Genomic DNA, 13,953 nt, shown 5'->3' on the forward strand with positions numbered 1-13,953 from the left:
CCAAGCAGGTTCTCCATACAAGAGTGTACATCAATGTGGGCAAAGTTATCTGTCCTTTCTCCTGTGAGTCGTACCTTGTAATGTCACTGAGATGTAAAGATCGCTCAGCAGTTCCCTCAACAAAGGAAGCTGGTGGTATTAATCTAGTTGTCTGGGATCCACACTGTCAACTATATGACTGGCCAATGAGCTGAAAACACTAAATGAAAATTAAGGATGAGCAGAGCATGCTTGTTTTCCAGATAACTCTTCTAATACTGAGTTGGAGTAAAATGCTGGTGATTCTTGCATGGATACTACTTGTGTTTATAGCCTAACATGGTGGTAGAGAACTTTAGGAGGAGGGAATTAACAAGCCAGTAATTTTCTGGAGCATCAAGTGAAATTAAACACTTTTAGTTTGTTTATAAAATGGATTACATCAGTAAACAATTTTGTAAAGGCATATTTCTTCCAGGTTCATTTGGGTATATTTCCTCACTCAGCTTCACCAAGGGTGAGTTTTTTTCTATACCCGTGAGAGTAAAGGTATTCTTGTACTGTAGACTGTAATCCTACAGAGCCATCTGGGCTTTCAGTTACACCTAACTGATTTCTCTTTGCTTTTCCAAATGCCTTCCATAGCCTGCCCTCACCTCTTAACACTATTACAATTACTAGAACACACAACCTCTAGCACAGTTTTATCATGAGGGTAGCTGTGCTTCAGCCTTAAAGAAATAAGGACTCTCCTTCTTTTGTGATTACCATTCAGAAAGGGCATAAATACAGTGCAACTGGCTCAGCAATTTTGGCCATAAATACCAAAGCAGATATCCAGAAAAATCGGAGTGATACATCCTTCCTGAGCCAACTGCCACGGGTGACAATTTATTGATGTTAGTGCTTATACAGCTGATGAGGCTGCTAAAACTGTGAGATTCTCCTGTACTGCAGCAGCTATGTGTTGTGTATAGAGAGGATCACCACTTGTAGGTGGTGTTCCGGTCTCCCAGTATGTTGTGAGCCACTTAATGCCATAGAATCCAGCGCATCAGTGGCTTATTTTACCATGCAACTCTAGGGCTCCTGAGGTGATGGAGTATGAGGCATTTTAGAAATCAAACCCCGTTATTAGTATCATCATCACATCTGTAGGCATTAAAAGTTTCCTGAATTGTTTTCTTTTCTTTCCCCACATCAGACCTCTCTGAATATAAATGAACACAACTGTTTCTAATTACACTGCATCCTGGTTTAATTGACTATAATTGCTTGGTATGTTAATTTGCATTCCAATGCTCAAAATGCTTTTTTTAAACCCTTGTCAGAGCAATGCCAGCGTTTAAGCAGTTGGAAACAAAATAAAAAATGTTGCCACTCTACTTTTTGTACCAAGTTCTCCTATTGCAATACGCTTGAAAGACAGATTTGCAAAGTGATTTAGACATATAAGTAGGTTGAGAGACATCTACCGGAACATCTAATAACTCCTAAGACTACTTAGGTGCTTAAGTGAAAGTGCATTAGGACCAAGGATCCTGAAAGTAGGTATTTCATTGACTGCCATGAGCTTTAAGTAGCAAAGTACTGGAAGTAAGTTAAGTTCCAAGTACTAGAAGTTTAAATATCAAAACCTTAAGAGATTTAGATGTCTGTATCACTCAAGGTTAGCTATAAAGTTATCTAGGTGTCTATGTGATCGTTTTGTGAGTAAGGCACTACAAAGATCTTGAGAACAGAACTAGTTTGTGTCTTTCATACCCAAGTTTATTTAAAGCACAGATACTGTGCAGAAGTTCAAATCTGGCTGCTGGGACTGCTGAAATTCTTGTCTTAAATGAAAAGGTGCTTTTCTGAACACTCTGGCCACATCATGTCTCAGAGTTTCAAGTGAAGGTGACTTAACTTGGGCAAAAATGTAGAAGAAATACATGATAAATCTGTTGAGGGAAAGGAAGAAGCCCTGCATGAAAGGAACTGAACCACACACCTCTCTTGGGTGTAGAAGAAGAAACCTCATCACTGATGGAGCTGAGTGAGGAAATCCACCCAAAGCAAGCTGGGAAGAAATCTGCCTTTACAAAATTTTGTACTGATGTACAAAATTTCAGGGTCGTGGCAGGATGCACAAGATAGCAGGTTGCAAACGAGTGTCCTTAATGCAGCATGATGCAATGAAATGTTATTCTTTAATGTTAGAACAGATAATCAGATAACCTTTCCTGTCATCAAATGGATATATCTGTTGACTATTTTCTGTTTAAAACATCTATTGATTTAGAAGAAGTTGAGAAAAATATCTGGCACCTCAGTGATATGTAGATGCTATTAAGGCCAGGAAGAGTAAAGTACCTAAATATGTCTTGGACAGCTGGACAAGTTTGAAGATCTGCAATGTGATTTTTAAAGTTCCTCCATTTCTGAGTGTACCAGAAGCCCACATGAGATAGTTTCATGCTTGGGGTTAAGTACTCAGCATGGTTTGAAAAGCTTATTTCTGTTTGTTAGACATAAAAATGTTTGAAAGCCATTTCTGCTGTATGCCTTTCATTTACAGAACCATGAGACAGATTATAAACTGAATAATATATATAATAAATATATCTAATAAGATCAATGTTTTTGAAGGCTATACACATATTTTTCACCAAAATATTTGACCCAGTCTTGAAGCTTGTTAAGTAGTCTAGGCATATGCAAGGCAGAAGTATATCATCTCATACAGAATGTTTTAAACCTCCCCAGCACAGGTGACTATAGAGAATTATGTTGAGTTGAGGTATGTTTTTTTACTTGAAGGAAATATTTGTAGTGACATGGAATTGATAATTTAATTTGTATTTATACTGACATGGAAGTTATCATTTAATCCCTCTCCAAGTTTGACTAGTTACATACTGGTCTCAGGTTTGTGACTGTGACATAGAATCAATTATGCTCAGTTTTTCCTTGGGGAAGTCTAACTTCTTTCAGGTTTCCTGAAAGGCTCAGTTGCTTCCCATGCAGAGAGCACACTGATTTCTGGAAAAGGAACTGTGGCCATATATGTGAAAACAGAAATTGCTGGTCTTGAGCAACTCAGGAATTTTACCTGAAGGTGTTTTGCATGATAATGTTGTTATCCCAAATGGTAAGCAGGTATACATAGCATTTAACCTTTAGGCTTAATGAAATGTTTGTTCTTCAAACACAGGCATGCAGGCAAAGCAGCCTCAAGAGATGACATTTTAATAATTGCTAGGTGACTGAGAATTCATTCCATGTGTTGTTATATAATTCATGCCATTAATTACTTGCTAATACAGGTCAATTCCTCTGTGTTTGGACTATAACGTGGTGTAGTATAAAGGTGCACTATATGTAGTTTCTGGTCACCTGTCACAGAGAAAGAATAAATCAGATGCTTGAAGGGAATGTTCCAATCTCCATAAAAACATGTTGACCTTTCCTACCTTTCCATAGAGCAGTTCAGAAGGACAAATTCAGCTGGCAAGAAGAAAGGCAATGAAACCACTTTTCCTCCAGAAAAGGATTAGGTTTTTATCTAACAGCAAAATGGATGTGGAGATGGTTTTGTTGCAGCTAGGAGACAATATTTTTCTAATGTTTTCTTCTTCTTGCTAGGTTGTGTATGTAACAGCCACATTCCCTTACATCATGTTGATGATTCTTCTGATTCGTGGAGTAACATTACCAGGTGCTTCAGAGGGGATAAAGTTCTACCTGTACCCTGACCTCTCTCGACTGTCTGACCCACAGGTAGGATCATGGTCCATGTATTTATTCTCTTCTCAGATTGGTAAAATTTGGAGGTTTTTTGGGGTTCAAAGTTTTTACAGGTGATTGTTGGGTATTTGCTCATTGTTAGAGACTTGAATTGTAGATAGGACTTTAAAGCCATTGGTGCTTATGTGTGTTGGAATATATTTTAGTAAAAAAGTACCTTGGTCCATAAACCAGACTTTTGAGATGTCTTCAGTTGCAGTTGCTGCTTCTGCCACTGAGGGGCAAAAGTATTGCCGCTTGTTCCATGAGAACAAATCTCACTGACACTTAGCTATTCTATTTGCTCATTCCAAATCTAAATCTCAGTCAAAATGAGCAGAGAAATCAATTCTTCAGATAATTGTTGTCTTGGAAGCAGAAGGCTATATGCAATCAAGGAGGTATTAAGTACTCAAACTAGGAGCTCTCTTTTTTTATTGTTTCCAGAGTGGAGTTGAATACTGGATTAAGTTGATTTTTCTTTTCAGTGACAGATGAGAACAATAAAGCAGTTACTGTATATAATTTGCCTGATATTGAAGAGAGAACATGACACAAACTCTGCAAAACCTGACAGGGTGCAAACAGTACTTCACTTATCTGGTTTGACAATGTAAAAGACATTACACAGTGTCACTTCTAAGGCTGTTACAATATTAAAGGGATCTTGAGATGAATATAGAAAGGAAAATTGGGAATATTCATCAAAATACACTTTATGAATCTGCTAACTAAAAATCTGCCAGCATAACGTTTTTATTTTTCACCTTTGCTTGCTGAGAAAGTTATTTTGTTACAGAAGAAAATAGAGGGCATCCTTCAGGTAATTCCCTTCAAGTGACTGAAATGACTGACTCGTGTTCACTTTAAACAAGTAATATTTCTGCAGAAAACAAACACACACACACACACAAAATCTCCCAAAGCAAACAAACCTGTTGCAAAGGAAAAGAATTAATTAAAATACTGAAAATTTTAGAAGGGAACTTAATTGTTGCCACTTTTGGACTTGACATTGTTTCCATTCTCTATGCCAGCATAGACAAAGTGAAGTGAACGAAAGGAAGTGAAAGTAGAGCTGTGGAGGTGGTGTTGGAATGTCAGTGTGCTGTGGATTTTCAGGGATTAGTTTTCTTGGGGTTCACCTGGGAAATTAGCACAGTAACAGAAAACCAGAAGGACACTCTGACATGGCCTTTGACTATGCTAGTGTTATGTTGCAGCATAGCAAGGCAGTCCATCTTCAAGTGAACCTCATGCATCTTAACCCATTTTAGTAAATACAAGAATATTGGCTGCCCTATTCATGCTGAGAACATGTTGGTACCTCTTTATTTTGTCTGCTTTTAACTACACTCTATGGTTCTGGCATCTGTTTATCCATTGACTAAACAAGAAGTGTTCACTGAGTACTCTTCTCTTCCGCTACTCCATGACTCTTCCACCTACACAGTCTATTCACACAGTCTGAGTGGGAGGTTGTCCTGCAACTTAAGTGCCCATCCCTCCACTCGTCCAGCTGTGTGCAATAGGCCTATCAAGAGGATTCTGCCCTGTGTGTGGATTTTTCACATGCCACCTACACCCTTGCTACTATTTGTCGCTGAAGGAGGGCATGCAAGCTTAAGCAACATCATTGTCAGGGCACAAGAGGTTTTTATATGCCTATTTACTATACTGGTTCCATTTGTAAGGCAATACGTTGTTGCCATGGCAGTTTCCAAAGCACATGGTATTAGCCTAAGCGGTCTGTGGAGTACAAAGCATGTGAGACACGTGTGCGTGTGTCTGTTTGTCCCACACGTATAACTCAGTTGATACTAGAATGGCTTTTGGGAATGCTTGATGGATTGCTTTAACAAGCCAGCTTTCTTCCCTGTTTCAATGAGACTTTGACTGACACATTGCTGTATTCTCAGCCTTAGTATTTTAAGCAGCTTCTTGTAGGAAAGAAGCTGAAGTCAAATAGACCATAGTACAGACTGGGAACAATAATACAGGCAATTTAACTGTAGTATATGTGATAAAATGGGTTTAGAGGATTAATTTTTGTGTGGAAAAATTGTTCCTCTGGATTTATTTTGTTGACACTAATCTAGTCAAAGTTTGAAGACACATTTCTGAGTTATTAGCAGGATCTCTGGTCAGTAAGAAACAAAAGAAGTTTAGCCTTTCAGTCTTAAAATTTGGCAGAACTTGGTGTATTAAAGAAAAAGTAAATGGAATTGGTTCAGCTTTATTGCAACTTTTAATAATTAGATTTTATGGGACACCAAAACTTAATGTTTAAACCATTGTTTAAACATTACCAAACCATCCTCTTCCATAAGCCTCTTCTCAATTTGCTCTAGAGCTTTTTGCTAAGGAGCAAGTGTAGGATAGCTCAAGTAACCTTGACATTTGCACTTCCAGTTTCATCTTTACTCTTGTTTATCTGAATTTACTCCCCAAAATCAAAGCATAACACATGTACTGGCAGAAGTTGTTTTCCTTTTCGGTTGGAGGTCTAAGTAATGTCCCAGACTAATGTGTCTGCATTAGGAAAGGGGAATGTGCACCACAGAGCCAACTGTGTTTACTGTGGATTAAATAAATTAAGTTTCTCTTCAAGGCTCACTTTAGTTTGAAGTTCTTCAATCTTTTGTCTTGGTGTAATTTGCATTTCATGGTTTGTTATAGCTTTCTAAGCAGCTATTCATCTGTTTTGTTCCGTTTCTCTTAGCTTTCAAGTGCCGTGTTCTCCATTTAATTATTAGATTCTATCTTTTCAGCAGACCGAATCTCTTTGGTCTCAAAATTCTGTGTTTTGTCCTGTGTATCTGTGGAGCTCATACCAAGCACTTTTTGTTATAATACTGGAGTACTATATTTATGCTTCAGAAGGGCCTTTTTTTCCATCAATAATAAGATCTTTAAAGCCTTCATGCTCAAATAGGCTTGAAACATGACCTTCTACTCCAATATGGTAGATACAGGCACTCTTATAGCTTAAATATGGGGTGTTTCCTGAGTTATAACTGACACAAAAGAAGTATTTTACAAAGTTAATAGGATTGTTTTGGGGATTGTACACAAGGCTGACTCAGAGTCTGGTTCTGGTTATCCCTCAACAGGTTTAAGTAACTTAATACATAATTGTGCTTCTGTGCAGTACTCATGGCTCCTTTTCGAGTAAAACACTTTCTTCATAATGGGATTTCCCAAACATCTGTAGATCCAGAAGCTGAATTGGTTAGGGACTAGCAGACATGCCAGTCTGATGCATCAAAAAGTAATATCATGATTAATAATCTGGAAAACACATGCATGCAAATGAAAACCCTGCTCTAACAGTGGTTTCTTATAATGAGGACAAAACTAGAGCCATCCTGTTTCTTGTGTGCTGGTATGCTAGTAACTGGCTGAGTTCCTGGGGTTTTATTACCAACAGCCCCCCTGCCCCCCACCAAAAGGGGAAAAAAAAAGGGGAAAAAAAAGGCTTTGATTTAATGAAGATATTCATTCTAGTATCTGTAGTGGTGAACATGTCAACACAGTGAGAATTAGACTCTCTTCTGGACAGTTGGTACTTAGCACAGTCTTGAATGAATTTAGTTAATGTTGGTTTTGTGATTGAATAACCTGTGAGAACATATTTGTATGTGGAAAGCACACAGGTTGTGCTTTACATCTTATATACCCCAATGTGACCATTAAGTATGACACGAATGACAGGACAAATTACGTGTAAGGTACAGGAAAATCTGAGCCATCTCAGTTAGGATTGATTTAAAATTTCCCTCATCTTTCATTTGCAGTGGGAAAGTGTTAAAATTTCAGTAACATTTCTGTTGGCAGAAACATTTCTACCATTCAGCTCTAGGAGGTCACCTATGCCTATTCAACTCTTAGGTAGCCATGACTGTGCAAATGGCTGTGCAGAGCTTCCAGGTGTTTCCTATGGGTACTCCACCCAGTCTGAAAACGGCTTTCAGAAGGACTTTCCCCATAAATTTTCCTGGCACTGAAATATGACTCATGAGCTTGTAGCCCACTGGATCTTCATTGTTGGAAATAAATGCCAAAATATGAATGCACAGCAATGAGATTCACATTAGAATGCAGGTTTTTCAGCTGAAGTTTTATAGCACAAAGATGACTCTCTTTAGAATACTAGAATAAACCTTTATTAGAATAAACCAAACCAGGTTGGAAGAGACCTTCAAGATCATCGTGTCCAACCCATCAACCAATCCAACCCACCCAAACAGCTAACCCATGGCACCAAGCACCCCATCAAGTCTCCTCCTGAACACCTCCAATGACGGCGACTCCACCACCTCCCCGGGCAGCCCATTCCAATGGGCAATCACTCTCTCTGTATAGAACTTCTTCCTAACATCCAACCTGAACCTCCCCTGGTGCAGCCTGAGACTGTGTCCTCTTGTTCTGGTACTGGGTGCCTGGGAGAAGAGACCATCATCCGTCTGTCTACAACCTCCCTTCAGGTAGTTGTAGAGAGTGATAAGGTCACCCCTGAGTCTCCTCTTCTCCAGGCTGAGCAACCCCATCTCCCTTAGTCTTTCCTCATAGGGCTTGTGTTCCAAGCCCCTCACCAACTTTGTTGCTCTTCTCTGGACTCGTTCCAGCAAGTCAACCTCCTTCCTAAACTGAGGGGCCCAGAACTGGACACAGTACTCGAGGTGTGGCCTAACCAGTGCAGTGTACAGGGGCAGAATGACCTCCCTGCTCCTGCTGGCCACACTGTTCCTGATGCAGGCCAGGATGCCATTGGCCCTCTTGGCTGCCTGGGCACACTGCAGGCTCATGTTCAGCCTACCATCAACCAGTACCCCCAGGTCCCTCTCTGCCTGGCTGCTCTCCAGCCACTCTGACCCCAGCTTGTAGCACTGCATGGGGTGGTTGTGGCCAATTGCTCTCTGTCTTGAAAGTGACTGTCTTGCTGTATTTTCCTGTGTGGCACTAAACTAACTTTTCATGGTGTGTGTGTTTATACAGAAAAAGAACACCCTAGTACATCAGATAATCTCTTGCAGGGAAAATGTTTGTACTGGAAAATGTTTGATTTGATTTCTACCCTTTTTATTTTTGGTAGAAAATCACTTAGAATAAAGGCACAGTAATAGTTTTTATTTATTTGTTTGGTTTTTTTTTTCAGGGGGGTAAAGTGGGTGTGCCTAAAAAATTGTAGCTTTAATGATGTACTTTTTAACCTTCAGGTTAGCATGAGTTAGTTTTTGTAGTTATTCACTCCTGCCTTAACATCACCTGGGTATGTTTACACATATACATAATGTCCTATTTCTAAAAAGATGCCAGTCAAAGACAGTAAACAATTGCTGTGCAGTGTAATTGTACATGTGTGAGTGACATTTGGGAATAATCTATAAATCAAGAGAGAATACTTTCTTAACTCCTGCTCTGAAGCCCAAGCTGGAAAAGCTTTTTATTTCCAACCGCTTTCTATTTGCAGTGTTTAATAGTACAGAGCTGCTTCAGCAATGAGATGTGCAGCAGTAATACCATCCTGATTCTTTACCCTGGACTTTTCTTAGTGGAAGAATTAGCCCAGATTGCTTCAGTTTTCCTGCGGGCAGCCTTCAAAGCAAGCGACTATCACAATTACGTCGCCACCTTGAGGCAGGATGAAGCCTGTGTTCAAAGGCAGAAGGGAACAAAATTCTCTCCTTGCTTTGAAAATGGAGCAAACGGCTTCATTTAAACAGAAATGTTAGGGCTCACTTTTCTTTAAAATAATAATAATAATACTTAGAAATTCCTTGATGTTCGGGTGGTTTCATGCTCATAAAATCGAGGTAACTGTATGGATTCCTGAATAGCAGCATTTAGGTCTGTACTGCGTCTATCCAAGCATTATTTATCCTTTAAACTGAATCCTAAGGATTTTCATATGTTGGCAGTCAAATAATATCTAATTGAGGGACTTTTTAAAATGCTTTTGTTTGGAATTTGACAAGTGAGAATCTTGCAGTCAAATTGGAAACTTTGTGCTGCATGGTAAGCCAAAATTTTTAAACAATGTGCTTTGAGAAAAGGGTTCAGAGGCAGGCTATTTGTCCTAAACCTTACCAGCCTTCTGCAGTTTCCTACATTTTTGAACATTATAAGAGTTGATGCAGCTATTAAAATAAAAACAGAGCCAGTTAACTGGGAAAAAACACTAGTCATGGGAGGAGGAAGATGTCCAGCTCCCATTACACTCTTGCAGTGCTGTGAACAGCTGTGGGACTGCCTTTTCTTTTTTTCCCCCTTCCACTTTCTTTCTATTCTCTGTATTGTTTGCTCCATCTTCACTTTCTGAAGCAGGTAGTTGTTATGCACGTGCATATGCAGTGACTTTAAAAAGGAGTGAAAGGCCAGAAATCTGGGGAAGGGCTGTAGGTATGAAAATTCTCAGATGAATTTACTATCTATGTAACTACAACTCCCACTTCACACTTGTGTCTTTGAACAGTCTTTGTTCATCTGATATGGAAACTAAATATCAAATTGTTCCTTCTGTGAAACGAAAAAGGTATTGCTGCAGGTTGTGAGGCTCTCATGTTGGTGTTAAGTGGTAATCACCGCTCAGTGTTAAGTGGTAATCACCACTCAAACTTACTAAATTGGAAGAGGGTGAATTCTTTCCAGAAATCTGCTGTTTGCACCATCATCACAAATTGCTGGGATTTTAAGTTGTAAGGTAAGCAGAGCTTATAGACTGGCTCAATGTTTGGAGACATTTGGCCCAACAATGCAGTTTATAATCTCCATAACAAGGAACTATTTCATTTTCCCATGCACTGTGGCTTTTGCATTACATATTGTTCATGTGGTTTTCATGGACAGCAAGACCAACAAATTGCTGTAATGCAGTGCTTGTGCTGAAAGGACAGAGGTGTTTAACACAGCCATCAGTCACTCCTGGGATGGATACTATTCCTGTTTTCCCCAGAGGCAGACCGATGGCAAGCCTGGGGGCACGCTGCACTTCCTCTGCTCAGAGTAACATACCTACTGCTGTCTTGCAGTGAGTCCACTCTGTGGAGACTAAGCATATCCATTGCAAAATGCATGGTCTTGAAGGCATTCAGAGGCTTCTATCAAGACAAAAAATTACCCTCAGTGATGTGTGGAACAGCTTAGTATTTGTACACTGCACAAATCATGACCCTGTGCAAAGATTTGATGAGTATTTAAGTATGCTGCAGGAAAGGCAATGTCTAAACTGGCTACATCACTGCTAAACTGTTTGTGTGTATGGGGGAATGTGACATACCTTTCCATGCCTCAGTTGTACAACTCTGTGTTTTTCAACAGCATAACATTATGACTACTAACTTCTATGTAAGAAATATGGCTTCAGAAGTTGCTTTGGAGAATTATTTCAAGACCTGAACAGTTTACCTCCTTCTCCCCATGTTTTTTCCTTGTGTTTCTTGCTGTTGCTACAGAAGCAACAGAAAGCTCAGCAGGCAATAGCAGATTTTGGCCTTTAGATGAGACTTGTTGAAAGAATGGGGTTATTTTGTCATTTCTTTGGGATTTCTAGGCCATATGGGATCTCTTCCAGCTATCCCAGCAACTTCTCAACAACCTTGGCATGGAGAGATACCATCTGAGTTTCAGGAAAGCTCTAATGGCACTTGAAAGTTAGAGGTTATGGGCAGTGCGATATGCCACTGGAGGGAGACAGGATCCACACATTAGCTAAGTGTTGGCATGACAGGGGCAGACTTTTCACTGATTACCAAGATGGTACCTGAAAAGAAGTACCAGATAAACCTGATGACCAATTTTGTGCCAAAAGCATGTAAAATTCTCAGGAACTTTTAAGGACCTGTGAGTACTATCAACGACTCCAGCCTGTCAGCTCCTCTAAAAGTCAGGTCTCCAATCCAGAGAAAAGCTGTTGTTAAAAATTTGTTTCAGATAAAATAATAATAATAAAAAAAAATCATACTGGAGCTATGAAATTATATATGGGTGTAAATGATGAGGCAGTAATAAGGGCACAATGAGGATAGTCAGTAAGTGAAGCAAATCAATATTCCATTCTAGTTCTGGGACAGTCACAAGTAGTTACACGATGCCATGTAAACGAAGGCACTGGAAATACACAGTTATTTTAAGAACTGCTAACTGGATTCTTGTTAATCCTGTTATTCCAGAGGAAGGAGAGAAGAGTGCAAAAGGGGTGATTGTTACACTTGTGGAATGATGTGCAAAAATCTGTTCTTTCCTGTTTAGAAAACTGAGTGGGCCTAAAAATTATTCTTTCAAGATCCGTACAAAAATGTTTTCCAACCCCAAGACATTTCTGAGGCTTTATTTCCGTTCCAGAACTGGAAGAACAAAAAGAAAGTTGAGCAGAAAAGTAGTAATTGCTCAACTGTACTGTGTGCACCCCACAAACTGCTATTGGAGATGTCACACTCAAGGAGCTGACTCTGAGTCTGGAAAGGTCTCTACCTGAGTAAATGGAGTTTGGGGGTTTCCTCAGAAGTAGTCTAGAGGGGACTGGTGCTGAAGTTTTTTCACTGAGCTAATGGAAACCCAAAATGAGGAGGAGGCAGAAAAAGTGCCTTCCTCCAGTATAATGTAAGAAAGCTGGGAACTGCACAGAGCAGTGGGCTTTGTAGGCATCTTAAAACTACAAGTGCCTTTCTGCTGCTCTTTCTTCCCTCTTCTTACCATGCTTAGCATACAGTTTGTATGACATTTGTGTGTGTATACATGATTGATTTGCAAAGGCAATATGGGAAATGGAGGGGAAAAAAGTGATCAAAAATAAGGAGAGGGAAACTGGAAAGAGAAAGTGGGTGTTGACTGAAGGCAGTTGAAGGCACCATTCCCTAATATAGGTGGGAAAATAAGCTGTGTGTCCCATGAGCTGTCACTAGGTTACAGCAAGGGTTCAGATCCAGGAAAACAAACTGGGAAGATAAGATGTGTGACTTGGCAGCTGTGACTTTCTAATGCTTTCTACTCTCAAGGTCTGTGCTGAATTTGTGATTGTTCCTTCCTTAAGGATAACTCCAAAGTATTAGTACAGTTTTTGTTCAGGCCAATGAAACTCGATTGATTGTTGAGCTAGCACTGCATAACTGCCTCTTCCTTCTGCTTTATAAAACGTTTGTACATGCACACACACACACAAATATATATACACCAGGGCTGTATCTTCAAGGTTTCCCATGGACAGGATGGGATAGCCAACATTCTTTCTGAACTTCAAATTCCACTGTGATGCATTACAGGACTGGGGGATAGAGCTTGTATTCTTTCCTCTGAAATAAGTGTCTTTTAGGGAAAAAAATAAATAAATTCCTATATTAGTGTTAAATTCTAGAAAATCTTGTAATACAGGGATTCCTGCAAAGGGTTAGGAACTGGCTGGATGGCCGAACCCAGAGAGTGGTGGTGAATGGTGTCACATCCAGCTGGCGGCCAGTCAGTAGTGGAGTCCCCCAGGGATCAGTGCTGGGCCCCATCCTCTTTAACGTCTTTATTGATGATCTGGATGAGGGCATTGAGTCTATCATCAGTAAATTTGCTGATGACACCAAGCTGGGGACAGGAGTTGATCTGCTAGAGGGTAGAGAGGCTTTGCAGAGAGACCTCGACAGGCTGGACAGATGGGCAGAGTCCAAGGGCATGAGATTGAACACATCCAAGTGCCAGATTCTGCACATTGGCCACAACAACCCCATGCAGTGCTACAGGCTGGGGTCAGAGTGGCTGGAGAGCAGCCATGCAGAGAGGGACCTGGGGGTGCTGGTTGATGGTAGGATGAACATGAGCCTACAGTGTGCCCAGGCAGCCAAGAGGGCCAATGGCATCCTGGCCTGCATTAAGAACAGTGTGGCCAGCAGGAGCAGGGAGGTCATTCTGCCCCTGTACACTGCACTGGTTAGGCCACACCTCGAGTCCTGTGTCCAGTTCTGGGCCCCTCAGTTTAGGAAGGATGTTGACTTGCTGGAATGAGTCCAGAGAAGGGCAACGAAGTTAGTGAGGGGCTTGGAACACAAGCCCTATGAGGAGAGACTGAGGGAGCTGGGGCTGCTTAGCCTGGAGAAGAGGAGACTCAGGGGTGACCTTATTGCTCTGAAGGGGGCAACTACCTGAAGGGGGGTTGTAAACAGGCAGAGGTTGGTCTCTTCTCCCAGGCAACCAGCACCAGAACAAGAGGACACAGTCTCAGGC

General features: G+C 40.5%; 1 protein-coding gene across 1 annotated transcript in view; it reads left to right on the plus strand.

Moving 5' to 3' along the window:
- LOC137450986 (sodium- and chloride-dependent GABA transporter 3) overlaps nt 1–13,953 on the plus strand; it is a 111,772-nt gene that overhangs the window by 52,151 nt on the left and 45,668 nt on the right. Inside the window, exon 7 of the mRNA XM_068158050.1 lies at nt 3,607–3,741. Coding sequence (XP_068014151.1) covers nt 3,607–3,741 — 135 coding nt within the window. The remainder of the gene's footprint in view (nt 1–3,606; nt 3,742–13,953) is intronic.

The sequence above is a fragment of the Melanerpes formicivorus genome, unplaced genomic scaffold, assembly GCF_026170545.1.
Source record: "Melanerpes formicivorus ecotype bairdi unplaced genomic scaffold, bMelFor1.0.p_v2 SCAF_38, whole genome shotgun sequence".
NCBI classification, from domain to species: domain Eukaryota; kingdom Metazoa; phylum Chordata; class Aves; order Piciformes; family Picidae; genus Melanerpes; species Melanerpes formicivorus.